The 27007-nt window shown below is 49.6% G+C and overlaps 1 protein-coding gene across 4 annotated transcripts in view; it reads left to right on the forward strand.

Moving 5' to 3' along the window:
* DLG3 (discs large MAGUK scaffold protein 3) overlaps positions 1-27007 on the forward strand; it is a 1928515-nt gene that overhangs the window by 1246295 nt on the left and 655213 nt on the right. For all 4 annotated transcript variants that reach the window (XM_078640191.1, XM_078640192.1, XM_078640194.1 and 1 more), the window contains 4 exons: positions 7638-7762; positions 10330-10499; positions 15197-15333; positions 26343-26487. In XM_078640191.1, the coding sequence (XP_078496317.1) occupies positions 7638-7762; positions 10330-10499; positions 15197-15333; positions 26343-26487 (577 nt within the window). The remainder of the gene's footprint in view (positions 1-7637; positions 7763-10329; positions 10500-15196; positions 15334-26342; positions 26488-27007) is intronic.

Consider the following 27007-nt stretch of genomic DNA (forward strand, 5'->3'; position numbering starts at 1 on the left):
ACCATTACAGCGCAAGTCATTACAACGACTTGCTGTAGGGGGCGCTGGAGTTGGAATAGTATAATTTACTAATCCAACTCCAGTCTGTGCAACAGCAGGGAAGGTGTTGGATTGCAACTCCAACACCTAAAGCCCCCTACAGCAAGTCATTGTAATGACTTGCGTTGTAATGTTATGCGTGGTATCAACGTGGTCGTGGTAATGGTACAGCGTTGTACCGACAGCGTTGTAAACGCTGTTTCCCCTACGGGCCTGCTGGCAGCTGCCTTCTTCTCTTTCCCATACCAGGATATTTGCATAATTTCTGTTTGCCTTTAGTAGTTGCACGAGGCACACTCTAAGGGCCATATTCATGAAATGTGTGTTGCAGGCAGCGCAGCAATTCACCATGTGCACAGGTGCCTGTGTTGTAGCTATGATTGCTTTGTACAGGAAGGGACACGTTCCTGTTCAAATACAATCCGCAGAGACTTTTTTCTTGCGTTTATGTGTACTGCAGAATGCAGCACATATTAACAGAGGAAAAAAGGAGAAATAAAAATAGTTCCCCTCAATACGGGGAAGCTTATCTTTTTGGCGCATTCCCAGGCTCACCAGGTTTCATAAACCTGGGAATGCGTCAGAAACCATGGGATTTGCGTGAGAACACCCACCGCAATGCCCATGGAACACCTCCTTTGTGCAGAGTAAAACAAGACAGCAATTTGAGCTGCACTTCATTACTCCGTATTCTTGAGGCCATTTAAAGCCGCGCAAAGTGGCTTTGCTCGGCTTCATAAATATGACTTAGAGGTTTGCGTCGTGCATGTACCACGTTACGTGGTGGAAGCATGACGTAAAGCTCTCATAAATAGGCCCCTCGGGGATGACATCACATCACCTGGGACTAAGACGGGGGGCAGATGAGTCCTTCTTTGCTCATCACGAGTCTCTCCCGGCACCTCCCGACAGCATGGGTCTCCTCCGCACGAAGTGGGCGTTGAGAAGGAGGTGGGGATGTGATGTAACTTCCTCTACACTAACATTTTGGTTACTTGAAATCCATGGCATCACTTGCTTATTTGAATGTCTTGATTGGCTGACGCTTGTATCACCGGAAGTCTCGATGTGAGGGGGCGGTGGGATATATTCAGTGCTTGAAATGGAAAAATAGAAGTGTAGCAGAGTGTCTTCTTGTTTCTGAAACGTGCCAGTACTGTCCAATTAAAAGTATTACATCTCTCTTGAGAAGTGCAGTTACTCTCCCTCTCAAAATAAAAAAGTGCCAGTTCTCAGTACCGGCCCATTTAAAGCACTGACTATATTCCATTTGATGAGAGAGGCTTTCAGATTTAGGGCCCAGACATTAAGGTCCACCCCCAGAGATAACCAGATACCTGTCAGTTATGACGTCACTGGGTGAAAGGTCATCTCCCCAGCTGCCCCAGTGCATCTAAGAGCAACTGGCTGCAGCTAAGGCGGGGTCTCCTGTTCAGTGATGAACATGTTTTTAAAACCAGTGGATTCCGCCTCTCCTGGACCTGTTACTTTCATATGAATTGCCGGGGCTGCGGGGAGGAGTACACGAGCATGGGAGGAGGGTGGCGGCTTTCGAACCGGAAGTCATCTTCAGGTTAAAAAGAATACACACACACAAAAGAACAAAACGCCGCCTTTGTGATGTGAATTAATAATGTGCATGCAGGGGGCCCAGGCACCAGGCACATTCCTTCACAAACAGATTTGCTCACAAACGGTAGATGGTATTTTTCTGCGCTTTTTTCCTTGTGTATTTGTTTCTTCTACTGCCTTATGTTATGTTTGTTAGATCTTACTCTTTGATTAACCATCTCACTACCCAACTCCACTATTCTATCCTTTCACCTCTCCTTTTGCGCGCAACCTATGGTCATTACTATAGCAATTGAGTTGCTCTTTAATAAATAGCGTGAAATGTATCAGATATTGTGGTGCTTGTTTTCATGTGTGGCCCATTTAATTGTGTGGATGTAGAATTAAGTATTTTGTACATGCATCATTTTCTCTTTAAGGTTATTCATTAATTTAATTGCAATGTGTTTTGCAATTTAAACTTTAAGTAGTTCTTACTCTGGTCACGGACCACTGTTTCCATTCCAGTATTGCGCCCAGGTCTGGTTGTCTTTAGGGGCTACCCCATTATCAATAATGGCCACCTTCCTTTATAGAACAGCTCTAATGCAAAGAATTACCCCCTGTATGCCAGCTCCAGCATTTTACCCTGGGTGCCCTATTGCCAAGAATTTTCTCCAGTACATCAGCACCAGCATTTTTCCAGACGTTCCTATGTGCCAAGAAATACCATCAGTTTGCCATCAGCATTTTGTCTTGTGTGTTCCCATAAGCCAAGTATTACCCCCGGAATGTCAGAGCCGATCATGGGCCTGTCACTATAAGTATTACCCCTGGCATGTCGGAGCTGATCACGGGCCTGTCACGATAAGTATTACCCCCAGCATGTAGGAGCCAATCACGGACCTGTCATAAGTATTACCCTTGGCATGTCGGAGCCGATCAGGGGTCTGTCATGATGAGTATTACCTCTGGCATGTCGAAGCCGATCACAGGCCTGTCGCGATAAGTATGACCCCCGGCATGTCGGACCCGATCAAGGGCCTGTCACAATAAGTATTACGCCCGGCATGTCAGAGTCCGTGATTGTTGGGCCTGGCACGATAAGTATTACCCCCGGCATGTCTGAGCCGATCACGGGCCTGTCACGATAAGTTATGCCCCCGGCATGTTGGAGCCGATCGAGGGCATGTCATGATAAGTATTATCCCCGGCATGACGGCATGTTGGAGCCAATCACGGGCCTGTCATTATAAGTATTTCCCCCGGCATGACGGAGCCAATCACGGGCCTGTCATGATAGGTATTACCTCCGGCATGTCGCAGGCGATCACGGGCCTGTAATGATAGGTATTAGCCCCGGCATGTCGGAGCCGCTCAAGGGCCTGTCACGATATGTATTACCCCCAGCATGTCGGAGCCGATCACGGACCTGTCACGATAAGTATGCCCCCCGGCATGTCGTAGCCGATCACAGGCCTGTCACAATAAGTATTACCCCCAGCATGTCGAAGTCCGTGATCGTCGGTCCTGGCACGATAAGTATTACCCTCAGCATGTCGGAGCCAATCACGGACCTGTCACGATAAGTATGACCCCCGGCATGTCGGACCCGATCAAGGGCCTGTCACAATAAGTATTACGCCCGGCATGTCAGAGTCCGTGATTGTTGGGCCTGGCACGATAAGTATTACCCCCGGCATGTCTGAGCCGATCATGGGCCTGTCACGATAAGTTATGACCCCGGCATGTTGGAGCCGATCGAGGGCATGTCATGATAAGTATTATCCCCGGCATGACGGCATGTTGGAGCCAATCACGGGCCTGTCATTATAAGTATTTCTCCCGGCATGACGGAGCCAATCACAGGCCTGTCATGATAGGTATTACCTCCGGCATGTCGCAGCCGATCACGGGCCTGTAATGATAGGTATTACCCCCGGCATGTCGGAGCCGCTCAAGGGCCTGTCATGATATGTATTACCCATGGCATGTCGGAGCTGATCACGGGCCTGTCATGATAAGTATTACCCCCAGCATGTCGGAGCCGATCACGGACCTGTCACGATAAGTATGACCCCCGGCATGTCGTAGCCGATCACGGGCCTGTCACAATAAGTATTACCCCCAGCATGTCGAAGTCCGTGATCGTCGGGCCTGGCACGATAAGTATTACCCCCGGCATGTCGGAGCCAATCACGGACCTGTCACGATAAGTATGACCCCCGGCATGTCGTAGCCGATCACGGGCCTGTCACAATAAGTATTAGCCCCAGCAAGTCCGAGGCCGTGATCGTCGGGCCTGGCACGATAAGTATTACCCCCAGCATGTCGGTGCCGATCACAGGCCTGTCACAATAAATATTACCCCCAGCATGTCGGAGCCGATCACAGGCCTGTCACAATAAGTATGACCCCAGCATGTCAGAACCGATCACGGGCCTGTCATGATAAGAATTACCCCAGGCATGTCGCAGCCGATCGCGGGCCTGTCATGAAAAGTATGACCCCCGGTATGTTGGAGCCAATCACAGGCCTGTCACGATAAGTATTACCCCCGGCATGTCAGAGCCGATCACGGGCCTGTCATGATAAGTATCACCCCAGGCATGTCAGAGCTGATCACGGGCCTGTCATGATAAGTATTACCCCGGCATGTCGGAGCCGATCATGGGCCTGTCACGATAAGTATTACCCCAGACATGTCAGAGCAGATCACGGGCCTGTCATGATAAGTATTACCCTGGCATGTCAGAGGCGATCACGGGCCTGTCATGATAAGTATTACCCCAGGCACGTCAGAGCCGATCACGGACCTGTCGTGATAAGTATTACCCCCGGCATGTCGGAGCCGGTCGAGGGCCTGTCATGATAAGACTTACCCCAGGAATGTCAGAGCCGATTGCGGGCCTGTCATGATAAGACTTACCCCAGGAATGTCAGAGCCGATTGCGGGCCTGTCATGATAAGACTTACCCCTGGCATGTTGGAGCCGATCGCGGGTCTGTCACGATACGTATTATCCCCGGCATGTCAGAGCCGATCGCGGGCCTGTCACGATAAGTATTATCCCCGGCATGTCGGAGCCTATCGCTGGCCTGTCATGATAAGTATGACCCCCGGCATGTCGGAGCCATTGCTGGGGCTCACTGCAGACTCTCAAGAATAGCAACACATTGTCAGTCGCACTCATGTCCATTCACTCACTCTCATTCTCAGCAGCTCACACTCACTATTATTCTCAGTCACTCTTAGCCTGACTCAACCATACTTTCTCACTCTCTTGCTCTTACCCCCACTCACTCATTCTCACTCCTTCATATTCTCAATCAGTTACACTTACTCATTGTTAAACACTCACATTCCCTCAGACATTATAAAACTCCTCGCAATCATTATTAATTCACTCACTCATTCTAAATCATTTCTAGTAATTCTTTTGCTCACTCCCTCTTTCTCATTCCCTCTACATAAACACACTAATTTACTAATACTTAGTCTCTCTCAAACTCACTCACTGCCTGTCACTCACCCTCACACATACAGATGCTCTCTCTTACACAAACACACTCTCACCTGCACGCATGGACAAAACAAATGTATTCGCATTTTGTGTTACTTACCTCATCTGCTAACGAATGTCTCTTCCAGTTCTCCATTTAAATTGCACTAATAGAGAATATTATATTATTCATTACAATTATGGATCATATTTTATTCATTATTAGTAGAATGAAAATAGGCAGGAAACAGGGAGAATGGTGCCATCTGTGAGGTCAAGGGTTTCGAAAGCGGTGCCAGGGGTCGCAAGCCAGGGGTCGCAACCCTGGAGATTCCTTAACTGTCCTCCAGATGTGCGTTCTCTTCCTCCTCTCTGCTCTGACTTTCTGTCCCGTTTGACTCTTTCTTGCACGTCACTCTCGCATGTATCCTCCTCTCTCTCTGTCACTCCTTCTGAGCTCTCTTACACTACTCTCTGTTTATCTCTTCTCTCACACCTGTCTCTCTGTCTTGTTCTCACCTGCCTCTCATACATCTGTCCTTCTCTCAGATGTCTCTTTTTCACCTGCCTCCCTCCCCTCTAAAATCCTTTTCACCTATCCAGCCTCTCTGGTGTCTCTTTTGAGGCTGTCTCTTTATCACTTCTCTCTCACACCTGTTCCCCCCTCTACTTCTGTCTCAGTTAACTGTCTTTCTCACCTGAATGCCTGTCACCTCTCTCACTTGTCTTCCCCTCTCTGGCTTCTGCAGTCTCTTTTGAACTGTCTGTGTCGCCCCTGTCTCTCCCACCCATGTCTTCCAGCATCTATCTCAGCTGTTTACTTCCCTCTTTCACCCTCTCTTTCTCACCTCTCACACCCACTCACAAATCTTTATCTCTCTTTGCCTCACCTGTCTGTCTGATCTCTCCACTTCCCCGGGTGGTCTCTCGTCTCTGCCCTGTTTCCCTCTCCACGGTCAGTATCCAGGGACATCCAAATTTACATTGTTAAGCCTTTTTGCTTGGCTCAAGCAGCAACATGAAATGAACTGTGTTGCAAGTTTATTTGATTTTTTTGGTCGCTCAGTGGACTAATGCGTCCACTGCAGGGGCTTGTGTTCGACCTCATGGTCACAGGTTGAAATCTCAGCGGGTACACTCAGCCTTTCATCCATCTGAGGTCGATAAAATTAGTACTATTGAGTTGTTAACAATAAACATCTGTTATTCAGACGCAAGATGCCTACGAGTGAACGTGCGCTTTACAAATACATGTTATGTTATGTTATGTTTGAGCACATGATGCTGCCATCAAAAAACACTGCAAAGGCAGCTCAGGCCAGACCCACCAGAATAATAATGGAGACAGCATTGTTTCATTGCAGCATTGTTTATTGTAGCCTAACGGCGATCGTTGCCCACTAAATAAGGTGAGTTTAAAAAGCTGATGAGGCCCTTGCAACCCCAGCGGTTCTTTAACCCCTTGGCCGCGGGGGTAATTCCCCCGCTGTGCTGGGGGCGCGCACAGCGCCCCGGTGCTCATGACGAGCTGAGCTCGTCATGAGCCACAGTGGCCGTGTGCTCATGACGAGCTGAGCTCGTCACAGCCACACCTGTTTGTTTGGAACGTTCAGGACAGGGGGGGTATTAGCCCCGCGTGCGAGCGTTGGAGCCGTTATGACGAGCTCAGCTCGTCATGAGCACACAGCAACCGTGGCTCATGACGAGCTGAACTCGTCATGAGCATGGGAGGGATTAACAGCCTGTGAGGCCAGGGGGTTGCAGGGGGCACTTCAAGGGTTGCAGGTGCGACCCCTGGTGACCCCTAAATGCCATCCACGGCCATTATTCATATGGCGGTTGATAACGGCCTGCGGGGTGGAATGTCCGATTGACTTCCTCCAAACCGCACGTCCCTCACTCAGAGAGTTGTATTTCGGAATGTCGAGGCCAAAAATATCAACCTACAAAAATATTGTGACCAAAATATTGACTGCCCCAATATTGTGAGGATTAGTATACATAGATATTGAAAGATTTATATTGATCAGGAAGCTACGTAGACATGGAGTTATCAATGATAAGTCTAGTCTTAGCTTAAGGTATTCACCTTCACAATATTGCGGGAGTCTATATTTCGCCCGATCAATAATTAATTCCCAGTATTTCAGTAGAAACCTATCTAGTCAATATAGAGGTTCATCCCTTCCATCAAAGCCACCCCAGGTCCATGAATCTTTTGGCCACTAGAAACCATCTCGAAGGCATGCGTCATAGGATAAAACCTGTGCCACGACTACGACTACAGGCTCTTGGATGCAAACTAGGGTCTGCTAGCGGTGCAGTGTCCGAGTTCAAGGTTTACTCAAGCCATTCCGAGTCATTTCTTTAATACTATTACCTTAAAATGAAAAGTGTTTATAGAGTGTAAGTGATTTTGGGGGTTGAGATGTTCTTTCTTTGAGCATACTGATCAATGGCCTAGTCAGAGGCACCGATCGTGGGACCTCTGTCTGAGAGGGTGATACCAAAGATCTGATGGTTCTGTCTCTCTCTTCCGCTACAGGGTAATTCGGGGCTTGGCTTCAGCATCGCTGGTGGAATCGATAACCCCCACATACCGGACGATCCTGGGATCTTTATCACCAAAATCATTCCGGGTGGAGCCGCAGCCATGGATGGGCGCCTGGGGTAAGTCAACAAAAAGAGCAGCTGTGCAAAGCTTTCAGCCACCAAACAAACTCAGTCATTGGACACTCCCAACCACAGAACTCTCCCTGCCACTGAATACTTCCAGTACTTAACACTCTCAGCCACTGAACTCTCTTGCCCACTGAACTCTCCCAGCCACTGAAAACACCCAGGCACTGAACACTACCAACCTCTAAACACTCCCAGTCACTAAACACTCCCAGCCACTGAAAACTCCAAGCTACTGAACACTCCCGGCTACTGAGCACTCCCAGATACTGAACACCCCCAATCTCTAAACACTCACAGCCACTAAACACTCACAGCCACTGAACACTACCAACCTCTAAACACTCACAGCCACTAAACACTCACAGCCACTGAATACTCCAAGCTACTGAACACTCCCGGCTACTGAGCACTCCCAGGCACTGAACACTCCCTACCACTGAACTCTTGCAGCCACTGAACACTCCCAGGTATTGGATCTAAAGAGATAAAATCTTCTTCTTGACATGGATGCCATTCTCATCGATGCCATTTACTGACGTCAAGAACATCGATGTCGATGTTAAGAGGTTCGGCCCCATCTTGTTCGCTTTTCCATGGAAGGGTCAACGTCAACGCGTCATTATCCCTGCTTGGTGTCTAAGTTGGTGGTGAGATCGTCATCACCGCAGTCAACGCTGAAGACTACGATGCTGCCACCTTCTCCGCGTCACACTATTGATCAGCATCAAAAAGTCACCAACAGACATCAAGATTCCACTGTTCGGCATCGAAGTCGCAGCAGTCGGCATCAAAGACTCATTCAACGTCAAAAATACATCTTTCCCCATCAAAGACACCAGTTCCAGCAAAGAAGTCTTGCGTGACGTCAAGCACACGTCTCTTGACGTCAAGGGTACCTCAAGTCAGCCTATCCTCTCCTCTAGAATGTGAGGTAACGGGTTTTTACGAACCCGTTTGGTGCCAGGGGATAACACCCGAAGACCTCTGAGTTCTCCCTTGTTCCGGACCACAGAAACACTGAGTCTTCTAGTCGAGTCAGAGATCAAGTTTTATTGGCAGCTACCAAGTAACAGGTGTCCTAGAAGCACGACAAACACGGGTCATGTGTTCTCAGGAGACTGTTCGTTTTTACAGAACCAGCCTTCTCCTTATATACAAAAATAATAGCTGCAAGCAAGAATTCTTGAGTTTATGATATGGCTATACACATATTTCTACAATAATACAAAAGAGCGAAGTCATGTAGGCAAGCCTGTATTTTAGATGTCCAATTCGTGATAGATTACCCAGCCAAGCCCGGAACTCCCATCAGATATCGGTGAAGCCCCAATAAAAGAAGGCACCTCCTAGTCATAAAACTGGCCATAAACAGGGAACGCGGACAGGCGTGTGTGTAGAAAACACGATCTGGATGTAGTGAATGGTTTGTGGCATGTTATGCATTGATGCTATCGTATTAGGCCACTGGGCGAGGAGCTGCCCAAACAGGTTCGGCTGGAGGCAATGGAGTCAGTTGGGACAGGTCAGGGGGGAGTCAGGGAAGGTGGACGTGTCCTTTTAGATCAAGCTCGACCTTTAATTGACTTATCATGAGGGCAAGACACAAGATGGATACCGTTTACAAAATGGAGTCTGAGGGGTCGGGACGGAAACTACGATTCAGGGGTGTTAGCATGTCTCGATCATGACGCAAATGCATAGGAATGATGTCCTAATCATTATCGGTTCGTCGACACCAAATTCGTCATGGTACGTTGATGTTTCGGGACACGGGTATCGGACCTCGATACCGGGACAACAGTAGGGTCCAGAATTTCAGACCCACAAATGGTCCAGGTCTCCCTCCACTCACTCATCTGTCTACAGTAGGGGGTGTTGTGGGCTTTGATGGGCATCGTAGTGAGTTATTTGAGGCAGGGTAGTATTCCAAGCTCATGAAACAACACTCAGAAACAAATCGCTAGATAGTAGTATTACCCACATCACAAGAAATGCAATAAAGTTGGGCTGCAAAACTACTGTTCCAGGTGAGTAACTTGCCAATCTGAAGATGAAATTGCCTGTTGCAATGTCCTCCAAACAGCACAGACCACTCTTGCTACAAGGTGAACTCTAAAGAGTTTGCAATCACCTACTCAATCCTGGCAAACCTGGCACTTTCATGGTCTCCTATTTTAAACTGATACATTTTACAACGGGGGAGTCTAATACCTTGTCATTCATATATTTAGTGTATAGAGTCGCGATACCCCGAGGTGTCCCGGCGCTGAGAATGAACCCAGCCCTGCAGACTCTCTGATAAATACAATTTCAGAATTCTTCCCTTTCTCGCACCCTCCTGCGGGCACCGATCATTTCCTAAAACTATAAATGCCAACACGTGAGTGGTCTGATGCCACTTATCTCGTATTGAGGGACCGCTCCCAGTGGCGGGAATGCTGAGGGTGTACACTGGCCCTTGCGTATTATATGCCACATGCTTCACCCTACTGTTTCTCTTTGCTAAAGAATATCGGAGCCTTTCCTTGACCTTTGACCCTTCGGTCTGTTCCCAGGGTGAATGACTGTGTCCTACGTGTAAACGAGGTGGACGTCTCCGAGGTGGTCCACAGCAAGGCGGTGGAGGCGCTGAAGGAGGCGGGGCCAGTGGTGAGGCTACTGGTGCGACGGCGGCAGCCTCCCCCGGAGACGATAGTGGAGGTCAACTTAATGAAGGGTCCCAAAGGTGAGGCTCCTTGGATTTGAGGCACAGCCCTTGGATGTGAGGTACGGCCCTTGGATGAGAGGTACGGTCCTTGAATGTGAGGCATGGCCCTTGAATGGGTGGTATGGTCCTTAAATGTGAAGTACAGTCCTTGAATGGGAGGTACGGTCCTTGAATGTGAAGCACAGTCCTTAAATGTGAGGTATGGTCCTTGAATGTGAGGCACGGTCCTTGAATGTGAGGCACAGTCCTTGAATATGAGGTACGGTCCTTGAATGTGAAGCACAGTCCTTGAATGTGAGGCACGGTCCTTGAATGTGAGGCACAGTCCTTGAATGTGAGGCACGGTCCTTGAATGTGAGGTATGGTCCTTAAATGTGAGGTATGGTCCTTGAATGTGAGGTACGATCCTTGAATGTGAGGCACGGTCCTTAAATGTGAGGTATGGTCCTTAAATGTGAGGTACGATCCTTGAATGTGAGGCACGGTCCTTGAATGTGAGGTACGGTCCTTGAATGTGAAGTACAGTCCTTGAATGTGAGGCACAGTCCTTGAATGGGAGGTACGGTCCTTGAATGTGAGGTACAGTCCTTAAATGTGAGGCACAGTCCTTAAATGTGAAGTACAGTCCTTGAATGTGAGGCACGGTCCTTGAATGGGAGGTACAGTCCTTAAATGTGAGGCACAGTCCTTAAATGTGAAGTACAGTCCTTGAATGTGAGGCACGGTCCTTGAATGTGAAGTACAGTCCTTGAATGTGAGGCACTGTCCTTGAATGTGAAGTACAGTCCTTGAATGTGAAGGACGGTCCTTGAATGGGAGGTACAGTCCTTGAATGTGAAGCACGGTCCTTAAATGTGAAGTACAGTCCTTGAATGTGAGGCACGGTCCTTAAATGTGAAGTACAGTCCTTAAATGTGAGGCACGGTCCTTGAATGTGAAGTACAGTCCTTGAATGTGAGGCACGGTCCTTAAATGTGAAGTACAGTCCTTGAATGTGAGGCACGGTCCTTGAATGTGAAGTACAGTCCTTGAATGTGAGGCACGGTCCTTGAATGTGAAGTACAGTCCTTGAATGTGAGGCACGGTCCTTAAATGTGAAGTACAGTCCTTGAATGTGAGGCACGGTCCTTGAATGTGAGGTACAGCCCTTGAATGTGAGGCACGGTCCTTAAATGTGAAGTACAGTCCTTGAATGTGAGGCACGGTCCTTAAATGTGAAGTACAGTCCTTGAATGTGAGGCACGGTCCTTAAATGTGAAGTACAGTCCTTAAATGTGAGGCACAGTCCTTAAATGTGAAGTACAGTCCTTGAATGTGAGGCACGGTCCTTAAATGTGAAGTACAGTCCTTGAATGTGAGGCACGGTCCTTGAATGTGAGGTACAGTCCTTAAATGTGAGGCACAGTCCTTAAATGTGAAGTACAGTCCTTGAATGTGAGGCACGGTCCTTGAATGGGAGGTACAGTCCTTGAATGTGAGGCACGGTCCTTAAATGTGAAGTACAGTCCTTGAATGTGAGGCACGGTCCTTAAATGTGAAGTACAGTCCTTGAATGTGAGGCACGGTCCTTAAATGTGAAGTACAGTCCTTGAATGTGAGGCACGGTCCTTGAATGTGAGGCACGGTCCTTGAATGGGAGGTACGGTCCTTGAATGTGAGGCACGGTCCTTGAATGTGAGGCACAGTCCTTAAATGTGAGGTACAGTCCTTGAATGTGAGGCACGGTCCTTAAATGTGAAGTACAGTCCTTGAATGTGAGGCACGGTCCTTAAATGTGAAGTACAGTCCTTAAATGTGAGGCACAGTCCTTAAATGTGAAGTACAGTCCTTGAATGTGAGGCACGGTCCTTAAATGTGAAGTACAGTCCTTGAATGTGAGGCACGGTCCTTGAATGTGAGGTACAGTCCTTAAATGTGAGGCACAGTCCTTAAATGTGAAGTACAGTCCTTGAATGTGAGGCACGGTCCTTGAATGGGAGGTACAGTCCTTGAATGTGAGGCACGGTCCTTAAATGTGAAGTACAGTCCTTGAATGTGAGGCACGGTCCTTAAATGTGAAGTACAGTCCTTGAATGTGAGGCACGGTCCTTAAATGTGAAGTACAGTCCTTGAATGTGAGGCACGGTCCTTGAATGTGAGGCACGGTCCTTGAATGTGAGGCACGGTCCTTGAATGTGAGGCACGGTCCTTGAATGGGAGGTACGGTCCTTGAATGTGAGGCACGGTCCTTGAATGTGAGGCACAGTCCTTAAATGTGAGGTATGGTCCTTGAATGGGATGTATGGTCCTTGAATAGGAAGTACGGTCCTTGAATGTGAGGCACGGTCCTTGAATGGGAGGTATGGTCCTTGAATGGGATGTATGGTCCTTGAATAGGAAGAACGGTCCTTAAATGTGAGGCACGATCCTTGAATGTGAGGTACAGTCCTTAAATGTGAGGCACAGTCCTTAAATGTGAGGTATGGTCCTTGAATGGGATGTATGGTCCTTGAATGGGAAGTACGGTCCTTGAATGTGAAGCACGGTCCTTAAATGTGAGGTACAGTCCTTGAATGTGAGGCACGGTCCTTAAATGTGAAGTACAGTCCTTGAATGTGAGGCACGGTCCTTAAATGTGAAGTACAGTCCTTGAATGTGAGGCACGGTCCTTAAATGTGAAGTACAGTCCTTGAATGTGAGGCACTGTCCTTGAATGTGAGGCACGGTCCTTGAATGGGAGGTACGGTCCTTGAGTGTGAGGCACGGTCCTTGAATGTGAGGCACAGTCCTTAAATGTGAGGTATGGTCCTTGAATGGGATGTATGGTCCTTGAATAGGAAGTACGGTCCTTGAATGTGAGGCACGGTCCTTGAATGGGATGTATGGTCCTTGAATAGGAAGTACGGTCCTTAAATGTGAGGCACGATCCTTGAATGTGAGGTACAGTCCTTAAATGTGAGGCACAGTCCTTAAATGTGAAGTACAGTCCTTGAATGTGAGGCACGGTCCTTGAATGTGAGGTACAGTCCTTAAATGTGAGGCACAGTCCTTAAATGTGAAGTACAGTCCTTGAATGTGAGGCACGGTCCTTGAATGTGAAGTACAGTCCTTGAATTTGAGGCACGGTCCTTGAATGTGAGGTACAGTCCTTAAATGTGAGGCACAGTCCTTAAATGTGAAGTACAGTCCTTGAATGTGAGGCACGGTCCTTGAATGGGAGGTACAGTCCTTGAATGTGAAGCACGGTCCTTAAATGTGAAGTACAGTCCTTGAATGTGAGGCATGGTCTTTAAATGTGAAGTACAGTCCTTGAATGTGAGGCACGGTCCTTGAATGTGAGGCACGGTCCTTGAATGGGAGGTATGGTCCTTGAATGGGATGTATGGTCCTTGAATAGGAAGTACGGTCCTTGAATGTGAGGCACGGTCCTTGAATGTGAGGCACAGTCCTCAAATGTGAGGTATGGTCCTTGAATGGGATGTATGGTCCTTGAATAGGAAGTACGGTCCTTGAATGTGAGGCACGGTCCTTGAATGGGATGTATGGTCCTTGAATAGGAAGTACGGTCCTTAAATGTGAGGCACGGTCCTTGAATGGGAGGTATGGTCCTTGAATGGGATGTATGGTCCTTGAATACGAAGTACGGTCCTTAAATGTGAGGCACGGTCCTTGAATGGGAGGTATGGTCCTTGAATGGGATGTATGGTCCTTGAATACGAAGTACGGTCCTTAAATGTGAGGCACGGTCTTTGAATGGGTGGTACGGTCCTTGAATGTGAGGTACAGTCCTTGAATGGGAGGTATGGTCCTTGAATGAGATGTATGGTACTTGAATAGGAAGTACGGTCCTTGAGTGGGAGGTACGCTCCTTGAATGGGAGGTACAGTCCTTGAATGTGAGGTACGGTCCTTGAATGTGAGGTATGGTCCTTGAATGGGATGTATGGTCCTTGAATAGGAAGTACGGTCCTTGAATGTGAGGCCCGGTCCTTGAATGGGATGTATGGTCCTTGAATAGGAAGTACGGTCCTTAAATGTGAGGCACGGTCCTTGAATGGGAGGTATGGTCCTTGAATGGGATGTATGGTCCTTGAATACGAAGTACGGTCCTTAAATGTGAGGCACGGTCTTTGAATGGGTGGTACGGTCCTTGAATGTGAGGTACAGTCCTTGAATGGGAGGTATGGTCCTTGAATGAGATGTATGGTACTTGAATAGGAAGTACGGTCCTTGAGTGGGAGGTACGCTCCTTGAATGGGAGGTACAGTCCTTGAATGTGAGGTACGGTCCTTGAATGGGAGGTATGGTCCTTGAAGACGAGGCCTGGTCCTGGGGGATCCTTGAAGAAATAGACATGTGTGCCTTTCCAGGTAACAAACCTTCAGCATATTGGGTCTAAATGTTATGTTATGTTATGTTATGTAGATTTGTAGAGCACGCTATGACTTGGGGGAGTATCCTGGCACTGGCTACATGAAGGCAAACCCACAGAGAAAGCTTAGCAGCTGCCTCACTGTCCCAGACTGGCCAGTGCCACTAGAGGACAGCCAGGGCTTTGGTGACCCAGTCACACGCAGTCATACCACGGGATGTGAACCGGCAACGCAAGCAGACTGGATGTGATATGAACCCATGTGATAGTGGAGAGCCTTACTACTGCGGTTGTCCTACCGGAGGCTCTACGGGTAGCCATATGGTGGATTTCACCGTTGTGGTACGTGCTTTGGTGTTTTGCAGGTCTTGGCTTCAGTATTGCAGGTGGCATTGGGAACCAACACATCCCAGGTGACAACAGCATCTACATCACCAAGATCATCGAGGGCGGAGCCGCGCAGAAAGATGGGCGGTTGCAGATCGGAGACCGGCTGCTCGCTGTGAGTAGAGCCATACCTACACCCGACCTATCCTTGTTGTACAGAAGGTACAGTGGACACAGAGGAAACAGAGAACGCAGGGTGTGCGAGGTCTGACCCTACTATTGGGAACAGCGGTGGGAGGCGCACAGGCATGGTGGGCTCGGATTAGCCCATGGTGTCGCAGGGTGCGAGATGGTGAATGTGTGTGAGTAGGCAGTGACGTACCCTGAGGATGTATAGCAGTATAGGGGTGCCCCAGATGATAGTGTGTGTTTAAGAGCGCCTTTTTGTTTGTGGGTGCTGGCCTGCACTACAAGTTACAGACATGTTGGGTGCAGTGTTTTAAATTTCACCAAAGTCATGCTATCAAAATGGCTTGCATCGCCGCACTGCATCATTTGCTGTAAATGTGGCCCGTCGTTAGAGGAACAGCTTTTATAAGTTTTCCCATGACACTCTACTCTGCAACACTACATTCTGATAGATACATCTGCCGTGTGGATTCCTCACCTTGTGAATATCCCCTTGCGTCAGCAACATTCGGAAATTCTTTTTGTAGCTTCGCGCCGACGTGGACTTGGACGTCATAATATAATAATAATAATAATAATAATAATCCACATTTGTAAAGCGCACAATCACCCGTAAGGGTCTCTAGGCGCTGGGGGCCGTCGGGAAGATTAAGCAAGCTATTGCCCAGAGTCACATGGTGCTGGGCTAATCTGCCGCCGGTGCCGGGGATCGAACCGTGATCCCCAGAAGCCGGAGTCAGTCGCCCTGGCCGCGGCGCCACACCTCTTCCACATAGAGGCACGGCATCGCTCGCGACTCCGCTGACGTCACCGACGTGCATAATAGGCCCACGCCGGCGTGATGACATCAGTTCCCTTTTTTCCGCGTCGTCGACGCTAGCGGTTTCGGGAATCTCAGTAGCTATACTGGTGACTTTGTTTCATTTTTCTGTGTTTCCTGCTTCTTTGTTTCGTGACAATGTCGAAGGAGACCGGTTTCAAGCCCTGCAGGGAGTGCGGGAAAATTATGTCCATCACGGATCCGCACGAGGATTGTATTTGGTGCTTAAGCTCCGATCACGACGTGGATGGATGTACATCATGTTGTAAAATGAATCCGAAGGCCCTGCAGGAGAGGGAAACCAAACTGCTTGTGGCAAGGTTTAAGGCCGACAAGGGTAAGAAGACTTTAAGATCCCGCTCGAGGAAGATGAAGTCGAAGTCGAGGTCGAAGTCAAGGTCCCGATCTCGAGAGGGTTCGGCCTCGAAGTCCTCTTCGGGCCATGCTTCAAGATCGAGGAAGAAGCACAGGAAGAGGAGGCATGAGTCTCGACGTCACTCGGGTGAGAAGTCGAGGTCGCCCAGGAGAGTTCGTTCGAAGGTGGTCCCGCCGCAGGAGTCTCCGGTTCAGGAAGGTGAGGCTTCGCCTTCGAGGTCGCAAGTACCCTCTCGACTCCTGAGTCCAATCCATCTCCGGCGCCGTCTCCGGCTCGAGAGGAGGAAGAGGTAGTCCCTGTGGAAGAAGATGAATCTGCGCATATGGTTGAGCTGGATTCGATCCCACCTCGATTTCCAGCGCCGGGCCAAGACCCTTCAGCGTTCTTGAGCGCTATGTATGGCGTGTTTTCAAGGGCGTGGTACCCCTCTGGTGCACCTTCGGGTCCCATGGGTCCTCTGGCATTTAATTTGGGTGTTCCGCATTCTTATGCCCCGGCTCCGTTCATGCCGTTTATGCCAGCCCCAGCGTGGCTGTGGTAGTTCCCGGCTCTGCCGAGGTCGTCACCGGCTCGGCCGAAGTCGACGCCTCCGATGCCGGCGTCGCCTGCTCCAAGTAGACATCAGGAGCTTACATCTGGGCCATCAAAGTCGGTTCCGACTCCGTCGGAGTCGTTTGTGGATCCGATGCCGAGGCGTGTGAAAGAGAGGTCCAGGAGAGAAGCACAACGCCTCTTGGAGGAACAAAGTTATGCTGACTCACGCCCTGACTTAGAGGAAGGTGAGCTGGGTGAAGATTGTTTTGAAGAGCTGGCTGATGCCAGTGGCCTGGATTTTTCCCCGGAGTGGGAATTGCCCTCAGGGCATGATGCGCCTTCAAAGGGTGTCCAGCCATATCATGTGGTGATGAGAAAGGCTGCGGGACTTTTAAATTTAACATTACCAACGGTTGAAATTAAGTCTAACCTTCTTACAGAAGTACTTCACTCACCGAGTTCGGCTGTGGAGCCTTTACTTCCATTTAATGAGGCATTAACCAAGCCCATTATGGAGGTGTGGAAGAAGCCACTCTCTGCTCCTGCTGTATCCAAGAGTGTGGCTAGAAGGTATAGGGTTGCTCCAGAAGACCCTGCTTTCTTCACATCTCACCCTTCTCCGAAGAGCCTGGTGATTCAGGCTGCATGCTCTAAGAAGTCATTAAGTGCATTTCCCCAAGTTCCTGGAGTCAAGGAGGCTAAAAAGCAAGATCAGGTGGCCAAGAAAACTTTCTCATCTGCAAGTATGGCCTTGAAGTCTACAAATGCCACTTGTCTCATGGGGAGGTATGTGCACGCACTCATGGACTCAATGCGTGCTTTGGCTCCTAAGATCCCTGAGGAGAACAGGAGTGATTTTGAGGAGGTGTTGTCTGACACCCAAGCAGCGGCTCACCAACTAATTCAGAGCGGTCTTGACACGGCCGATTCTGTGGCTCGGATTATGGGTACTGCAGTTGCTACGCGAAGATCGGCTTGGCTAAAGTCCTCGGATTTTTCTGCTGATGTTCAGGCGGCGCTTTTGGATCTGCCTTTTGATGGAGAAGGACTTTTTGGCAAGAAGGCGGATACAGCCCTCGAGAGGTTTAAAGACAGCAGAGCTACTGCCAGGTCTTTGGGTCTCCAAATTAGAGGTGCATCGACCAGGAAGTTCAGAGGATTTGGTTGCTCTTCCTTTCGGAACTTTAGACAAGGTCAGCAGCAGCAACAACAGCAGCAGCAGCCGAACACCTTGTACAGGTCATACAGGGGGAAGCAAAGGGGTCGTCTTCGAGGGCGTCAAACCTCTTCCTCCTCCACCTCCTCCAACCCCCCAGCCTCAGAAAAGCAGCCCTAGATCCGCCATTCAGGATCATGTGGGTCCGGTGGGTGGTCGGCTTACCTACTTTCTACGGGATTGGGAATCAGTTATATCAGATCTTTGGGTTCTCGTAGAAAATGGGTATGCCCTTCCCTTTAGGGAATTTCCTCCCAATTACCCTCCTTGCCAAGAATATTGCACGGAGGAACATCTGTTGCTTCTACAGGAGGAAGTACAGACTTTATTAAGAAAGGGTGCGATAGAGGTGGTCCCAGAGCAGGAAAGGGGTCAGGGATGCTACTCCCGGTATTTCCTGATCCCCAAGAAGGATGGCAGACTTCGTCCAATCCTGGATCTCAGGATCTTGAATCTCTATCTGAAAGAAGAGAAATTCAAGATGCTCACCCATGCGCAGGTTCTTCAAGCGCTGCTGGAAGAAGACTGGATGGTGTCGCTCGACTTGCAGGATGCGTATTTCCACATCCCAATCCTGAAGTTGCACAGGAAGTATCTCTGTTTTACGGTGGGATCGCAGCACTATCAGTTTGCGGTCCTTCCTTTTGGAATTACTACTGCGCCTCGAGTCATCACCAAGGTGATGGCGGTGGTGGCTGCACATCTCAGAAAGTCGGGAATTCCGGTATTCCCCTATTTGGACAACTGGCTGATCAAAGCAGAGTCGTCAGAGAAAGTGCTCCAGCATCTGCAGGAGACAACTCAGTTGTTGTACCATCTGGGTTTTTCGATAAATGTACCCAAGTCTCACCTGGTGCCCTCCCAGCGCAACCTATTCATAGGTGCGGTACTGGACACTACTGTGTGTCGTGCATTCCCTCCTCCTCAAAGTATTTGCGACATACAGGAAATGGTTCATTTGTTTCACAGTGGAGCGGTAGTTCCAGTCCTGAAGGTCCTTCGTCTGCTCGGTCTGATGGCTTCTTGCATTCTGTTGGTCAACCATGCACGCTGGCATATGAGGGCGCTCCAGTGGTGCCTCCACAGGCAGTGGTTTCAACACCAGGGGGATCTCAGGGAGTCAGTGAGGATCTCCAGAGAAGCTGCAGCGGATGTATCTTGGTGGGGCGTGGAAGGCAATCTGTCACAAGGGAAGCCTTTCCATCTGTCTCCTCTGGTGGCCACGGTGATAACGGATGCATCCACTCTAGGGTGGGGTGCTCATCTGGGGGATCTGGAGGTCAAGGGTCTTTGGTCTCCAGAGGAAAGGTTGTTTCACATCAACCTTCTAGAATTGCGGGCGATACGTTTGGTGCTCAAGGCCTTCCTCCCTTCCCTTCGCGGTCGGTCGGTGCAAGTCCTGACGGACAACACGACCGCGATGTGGTACATCAACAAGCAGGGAGGAGTAGGGTCGCAGTGTCTCTGCAGAGAGGCTCTGCGGCACTGGTCCTGGGTTCAGGACCATCAGATTTGTCTGATGGCAAATCATCTGGCCGGGGTTCTGAACGTGCGAGCAGACAGTCTGAGTCGTCAGTTCTCGGCCGACCACGAGTGGAGGCTCCATCCAGAGGTTGTTCTCGACATCTTTCGGATGTGGGGAACTCCTCGGGTGGACCTGTACGCCACTCGCGAGAATGCTCACTGCCCGTCGTTCTGCAGTCTCCAGTATCTGATGCAAGGAGCCTTGGGGGACGCGTTTCAGTTGAGTTGGGGAAATCAACTCCTTTACGCGTTTCCTCCCATACCCTTGATTCCTCGGGTTCTGAGGAAGATTCGCCAGGACCGAGCCCAAGTTATATTGATCGCCCCGGGTTGGCCAAGAAGGGTGTGGTATACAGATCTTCTCCACCTCTCCTCTCACCTGCCACTCCGCCTCCCTCTAAGGGCAGATCTCCTCTCTCAGATGGAGGGGCAGGTTCTACACCCCCACCTCCAGACATTACACCTTCATGCCTGGAGATTGAACGGGGCAACCTGAATGCCTTTTCTCTCTCCCGCCTGACGTGGTGGATGTCATCTTGTCAGCCATGCGTGACTCCACTAAGTCCGTCTATTCATATAGATGGTCAAAATATGTCACTTGGTGTGGGGAGAAATCTATAGACCCTTTGAGAGCCCATTTGTCTGATGTTCTCCAATTTGTCCTCTCTCTGGCGCAGCAAGGGCTTGCTGTTGCCACAGTTAAGGGTTATCTTTCAGCGCTGTCGGCATTTCTCTGCTTGCCTGACCAGCCATCTCTTTTTAAATCTCCTGTAGTTTTAAGGTTTTTGAAGGGCCTCTCTAATAAGTTCCCTCCTACTCCTTTTATTGTGCCTCAGTGGGACTTAAATCTTGTTTTGACCTTTTTAATGGGTGATCCCTTTGAGCCTCTTCGCAAATGTCCTATGAGGCTTTTAACTCTTAAGACAGTCTTCCTCTTTGCAATAACCTCGGCAAGGCGGGTAAGTGAGCTTCAAGCTCTTAGTTCCAAGCCCCCTTTCTTGACCATTCATGCTGATCGAATGGTTCTAAGGACCACGGCTGCTTTTCTCCCAAAGGTGGTGACTCCTTTCCACCTTGGTCAATCCATTACCCTCCCTACCTTTTATCCTCCTCCACACCCTTCTAAGGAGGAGGAGAGATTACACCGTCTGGACTCCAAAAGGGCGGTGTCCTTTTACCTGGACAGATCTAAAGACTGCCGATTGGATGACCAGCTCTTCATTGGGTTTGCTGGCTGCAAAAGAGGAAGAGCGGTCCATAAAAGAACTTTGTCAAGATGGATCTTCCTTTGTATAAAGATCTGCTACTCTTTGGCCGGTAAGGAACCTCCAGAGGGTATAAGGGCTCATTCTACAAGAGCTAAATCTTCAACCTCAGCATTGGCTAGAGGTGTTCCTGTAGAGGATATTTGTAGGGCGGCAACTTGGTCTTCCCTTCACACTTTCGCGAAGCATTACTGCTTGGATTCCGAAGTGAGGAGGGATGGCCACTTTGCGCGCTCTGTCCTCCAGGATTTTCTGGTATAGGAGAGTGGACACCCTCCTCCGGGAGTGGGGACTGCTGTGGGACTCTATTCACAAGGTGAGGAATCGACACGGCAGATGTATCTATCAGAAGAACAAGTTACTTACCTTCGGTAACGCTTTTTCTGGTAGATACAGTATCTGCCTGTGGATTCCTCACTGACCTACCCGCCTCCCCGTTGTCCACTCTTCTATACCAGAATAACTGTATTGTATTTGTTTTATGGTCAAAGAAAATGTGTTAATTCAAATGTTTTCTTGCATTGACTTCACACTGTGTGTGTTACTTTGACTATCGTGTACTGTGTATGCTATGTATATTTCTACTGTCATTGGTCTGTCCGTGTGCCTCGAAGGCACGTAAAAAAAGGCAGAACTGATGTCATCACGCCAGCGTGGGCCTATTATGGGCGTCGGTGACGTCAGCGGAGTCGCGAGCGATGCCGTGCCTCTATGACGTCCAAGTCCACGTCGGTGCGAAGCTACGAAAAGAATTTCCGAATGTTGTTGACGCAAGGGGATATTCACAATGTGAGGAATCCACAGGCAGATACTGTATCTACCAGAAAAAGTGTTACCGAAGGTAAGTAACTTGTTCCTCTCTGCCACTTAACTCTAAGCCACTCTACTCTGCACTACTGCACTCTACGACACTTTCCTCTGCACTCTATGGTACTCTATTCTGCACCACTCTAACACACTGCACTCTACTCTGCACCACTCTAACACACTGCACTCTACTCTGCATCACTCTAACACACTGCACTCTACTCTGCACCACTCTAACACACTGCACTCTACTCTGCAGCACTTTAACGAGGCAAAGAGCGCATGCTGCTAGCATTGGATTGACATTAAAAATTTTACCTGCTCACCCTTGGGTAAAGCTAGGGGAGGTTAAGACTTGTTTGCCTCCCACTGGTGTTGAAGGCTCTGGTCAGTAAGGCAACAGTTACTTTAAAATGGTGCTGGAGTTCTTTTTCACTCGTTCTTCAATATATTTTATTCCAAACGCTTTTTATATTTCTTTTAAGTAATAAATGCCAGTTCCCTCTGTGCCCCCTGTTGTTGGTGCATTGTGAACCAAGCAGCGGAGGGCAGCAGCTGCCCTGTACCAGGCTGGCACAGCAGAGGATGGACAGTGAGGGAAGGGTGAGGCATTGCAGAGATTTAACCCATGGAGGCGCTTATTCAGAGTGAATTGGGCTCCTCTGGTGGTAAAGCTGCCCTGGGGAAGAGTTGTACCTCACTTGCTGTTTTCCGCACATGGTGATTTTTCCACTTGATTCTATGATTGACAGCTCGGCTTGTGGGCACATGAGTATTGTCAGTGCTAAACCCTGAGTCAGGTAAAATTGCGTGGGGTATTAGTTTGTGAGTGCAGGCATCTCACAAAAAGTGAAGGACTGGTCTCACACACCACCTGGTGTCATGCTTCATCATTGACCAGTCCTCGCCCTCTAAAACCTTGGTTTGATAGAGGGCGGGCATACACCTGACGACAGGGATGACCAGGTGGGGGCCCTTAAAGGAAAATAGTGGAATTAAAAGGCCATTATAGATGTCATATCAACTTTAATATAACTGGCATCTATATGGTAATTAAAATAAGTAATCGGTGTATTGGGGATTTTATTGTCACCCCACCGTGGTCAGTGCAGTCGACATGTTTCTGCCAGGGGGCCCAGTAGGGTCCATGGCATTCATCAGGACCTAGAGAGAAAGCAGCAGGCTCCACTCTTACCAGGCTTTGGTAAGAGGGTTCCACTGTGTGGGGTGATCTATATCACATTCCACTGTTGTGCGGCCAATGCATTCAAGCCCTAGATAGGGGACCAAATTGCCCCATAGGAGGGTGAGGGAGGAAGACCCCTGTAGTCACATGTATCCCAAGGTGCATCTTCCGCGTATGCACCTAGCTGTGTACTCCTCACCTCCTCGACGAGGCAGTGAGGAGTACACAGTTGTGCCAGTTGTTTGTGCATTGTGAACCTAGCAGTGGAGGGCAGCAGCTGCCCTATGCCAGGCTGGCACAGCAGAGGATGGACAGTGAGGGAAGGGTGAGGCACTGCAGAGATTTAACCCATGGAGGCGCTTATTCAGAGTGAGTTGGGCTCCTCTGGTGGTAAAGCTGCCCTGGGGAAGAGTTGTTTCCTCACTTCCTGTCTTTGCCACAGGGGGATTTTTTATCCTGGTTCTATGATTGACGGCTCAGATTGTGAGCAGCTCAAAGGGACTATGTACATTTTCACGTGGCATGAAGACGACTTCCCTGCACAGACATTGCCACATCACAGTAGCCCAGAGTTCTCCACAAGAAACCCAGGTGGCATAGATCCTTGCCCATTGTGGCTTGTGAAATGTGAGTGGCTCTCGCCACATACAATGGGCCCTCGGGTGGCACCGGGGCGAGGACCTGCGTGGGTTGCGAGGTGGCTGCTTGTGGCTCTAGACGGGCAGTGGGTCATAGAGGGTAGAACAGCCCTTCAAACTGTAGCATTGATACTTTATCACACCCCTTTCTTTGACCCTCAGGTGCCCACCCTTCCATCCTCAGGCTTTCATCACCCAGTTGGGTCCACCTCACTGTACCTCCTGCTCCCTCTCCTCGGGCCTCATTTAACAAACTAAGACACTCAGTATATAGGATGTTGATAATCTGCTTCCTTCTAGTAGCAATGTCTCAGATTGTTAAATAAACATACATGTATGTACATACATACACACACACAGAATTGTCTCTAATGAGTTTCTTTACAATTGTTTCTTCTTTTCCTTGTTCTCTTTACCACCTTCACCCTCTGCCTGCGCTCTTCTCTCATATCCCTCTGATCGCTCTAATCGCTTCTCTTTCTCCATCTCCCTCAATCTTTCTGCCTCCTCCTGCTCCGTCCTTTGTATCCGTTCGCTCGTCACTCTTACTTCTACTCCTTCCCACTACCGCCTCCATCCTTTCACTCTCCTGGTACCTCACTTCTCCTCCTGCTCTTTCCTTCTCCCTCCTCCTGCCTCCATCACTTCACTCTCCTGGTACCTCACTTCTACTTCTTCTGTTTCCCTCTCTGCCTCCTCTATCCTTTCACTCTCCTGGTACCTCACTTCTACTCTTCCCCTCTCCCTCCTCCTGCTCCTTCCTTCTCCCTCCTCCTGCCTCCATCACTTCACTCTCCTGGTACCTCACTTCTACTTCTTCTGTTTCCCTCTCTGCCTCCTCCATCCTTTCACTCTCCTGGTACCTCACTTCTCCTCCTGCTCCTTCCTTCTCCCTCCTCCTGCCTCCATCACTTCACTCTCCTGGTACCTCACTTCTACTTCTTCTGTTTCCCTCTCTGCCTCCTCCATCCTTTCACTCTCCTGGTACCTCACTTCTACTTCTTCTGTTTCCCTCTCTGCCTCCTCCACCCTTTCACTCTCCTGGTACCTCACTTCTCCTCCTGCTCCTTCCTTCTCCCTCCTCCTGCCTCCATCACTTCACTCTCCTGGTACCTCACTTCTACTTCTTCTGTTTCCCTCTCTGCCTCCTCCATCCTTTCACTCTCCTGGTACCTCACTTCTACTCTTCCCCTCTCCCTCCTCCTGCTCCTTCCTTCTCCCTCCTCCTGCCTCCATCACTTCACTCTCCTGGTACCTCACTTCTACTTCTTCTGTTTCCCTCTCTGCCTCCTCCATCCTTTCACTCTCCTGGTACCTCACTTCTACTTCTTCTGTTTCCCTCTCTGCCTCCTCCATCCTTTCACTCTCCTGGTACCTCACTTCTACTTCTTCTGTTTCCCTCTCTGCCTCCTCCATCCTTTCACTCTCCTCGCCCCTCACTTCTCCTCCTGCTCCTTCCTTCTCCCTCCTCCTGCCTCCATCACTTCACTCTCCTGGTACCTCACTTCTACTTCTTCTGTTTCCCTCTCTGCCTCCTCCATCCTTTCACTCTCCTGGTACCTCACTTCTACTTCTTCTGTTTCTCTCTCTGCCTCCTCCACCCTTTCACTCTCCTGGTACCTCACTTCTCCTCCTGCTCCTTCCTTCTCCCTCCTCCTGCCTCCATCACTTCACTCTCCTGGTACCTCACTTCTACTCTTCCCCTCTCCCTCCTTCTGCCTCCACCTCTTCTCTCGCCTGGTACCTCACTTCTACTTCTTCTGTTTCCCTCTCTGCCTCCTCCATCCTTTCACTCTCCTGGTACCTCACTTCTACTTCTTCTGTTTCCCTCTCTGCCTCCTCCATCCTTTCACTCTCCTGGTACCTCACTTCTACTTCTTCTGTTTCCCTCTCTGCCTCCTCCATCCTTTCACTCTCCTGGTACCTCACTTCTCCTCCTGCTCCTTCCTTCTCCCTCCTCCTGCCTCCATCACTTCACTCTCCTGGTACCTCACTTCTACTCTTCCCCTCTCCCTCCTTCTGCCTCCACCTCTTCTCTCGCCTGGTACCTCACTTCTACTTCTTCTGTTTCCCTCTCTGCCTCCTCTATCCTTTCATTCTCCTGGTACCTCACTTTTACTCTCCTTCTCCTTTCATCTCCCCCCACTGCCGCCATCCTTTCACTCTCTTCGCCCCTCACTTCTATCTCTCTCTCCCTCCTCCATCCTTACACTCTCCTGGTACCTCACTTCTCCTCATTCTCCTTCCTTTTCTCTCCTCCTGCCTCCATCCTTTCATTCTCCTGGTACCTTATTTCTACTCTTTCTCTCTCCCTTCTCCTGCCTCCATCCTTTCTCACTCCTCGCCCCTCACTTCTCCTCCTTCCCTCTCCCTCCCCCCTCCTGCCTCCATCCTTTCTCACTCCTCGCCCCTCACTTCTACTCCTTCACTCTCCCTCCCCCCTCCTGCCTCCATCCTTTCTCACTCCTCGCCCCTCACTTCTCCTCCTTCCCTCTCCCTCCCCCCTCCTGCCTCCATCCTTTCTCACTCCTCGCCCCTCACTTCTACTCCTTCACTCTCTCGCTCCCTCCTCCATCCTTTCACCCTCCTGGTACCTCACTTCTACTCCTCTCTCCTGTTCTCCGAGTAGGTAAATAACACCAACCTCCAGGACGTGCGACACGAGGAGGCGGTGGCGGCTCTGAAGAACACCTCAGACATGGTGTACCTCAAGGTGGCCAAGCCAAGCTCCGGGCACCTCAATGAAATCTACGCGCCGCCCGAGTACACCACCAGTGAGTACCCCGGGCCTGCCACGCTGGGTGGGAAGGACTACGTGATTGGGTTGTATGACATTACCACGCGTTCCTTTACTACGCATGTTTTTACAACGCAGTTTTTAAAACGCATACCACTATCAACCACTTACCTTAACTCACATCTGAAATTCCTTTACCGTGCAATCGAGCACCACACAAGCTTTTACCACACTTACTGTTACAGAAAAATCCAGTCACAGTCCAACACTGCCACCTACTGTTCAATCAAAAATGATACACTAAATCTTAATACGCTATTGTAAACAAAATTGACATATTAACCCCTTCAATGCTGTGGACGGCCCTTGGCCGTCCCACGTGACGGTGGGTGTGTGCGGAAGATGGCCAGCGGCCATCGAACCCCGCCCACTGATTAGCATGCCAGCACCCCAGCGGAATACGTGCCACGGTCAAAGTGTTAAAAAATTGCATTTATGTTGATTACAGGTTTGCTTTGTGCAGCGAGACCCCCCACCCATGTAATTTTAATTAACCT

Source organism: Lissotriton helveticus, chromosome 4_2, assembly GCF_964261635.1.
Source record: "Lissotriton helveticus chromosome 4_2, aLisHel1.1, whole genome shotgun sequence".
Classification (NCBI taxonomy): domain Eukaryota; kingdom Metazoa; phylum Chordata; class Amphibia; order Caudata; family Salamandridae; genus Lissotriton; species Lissotriton helveticus.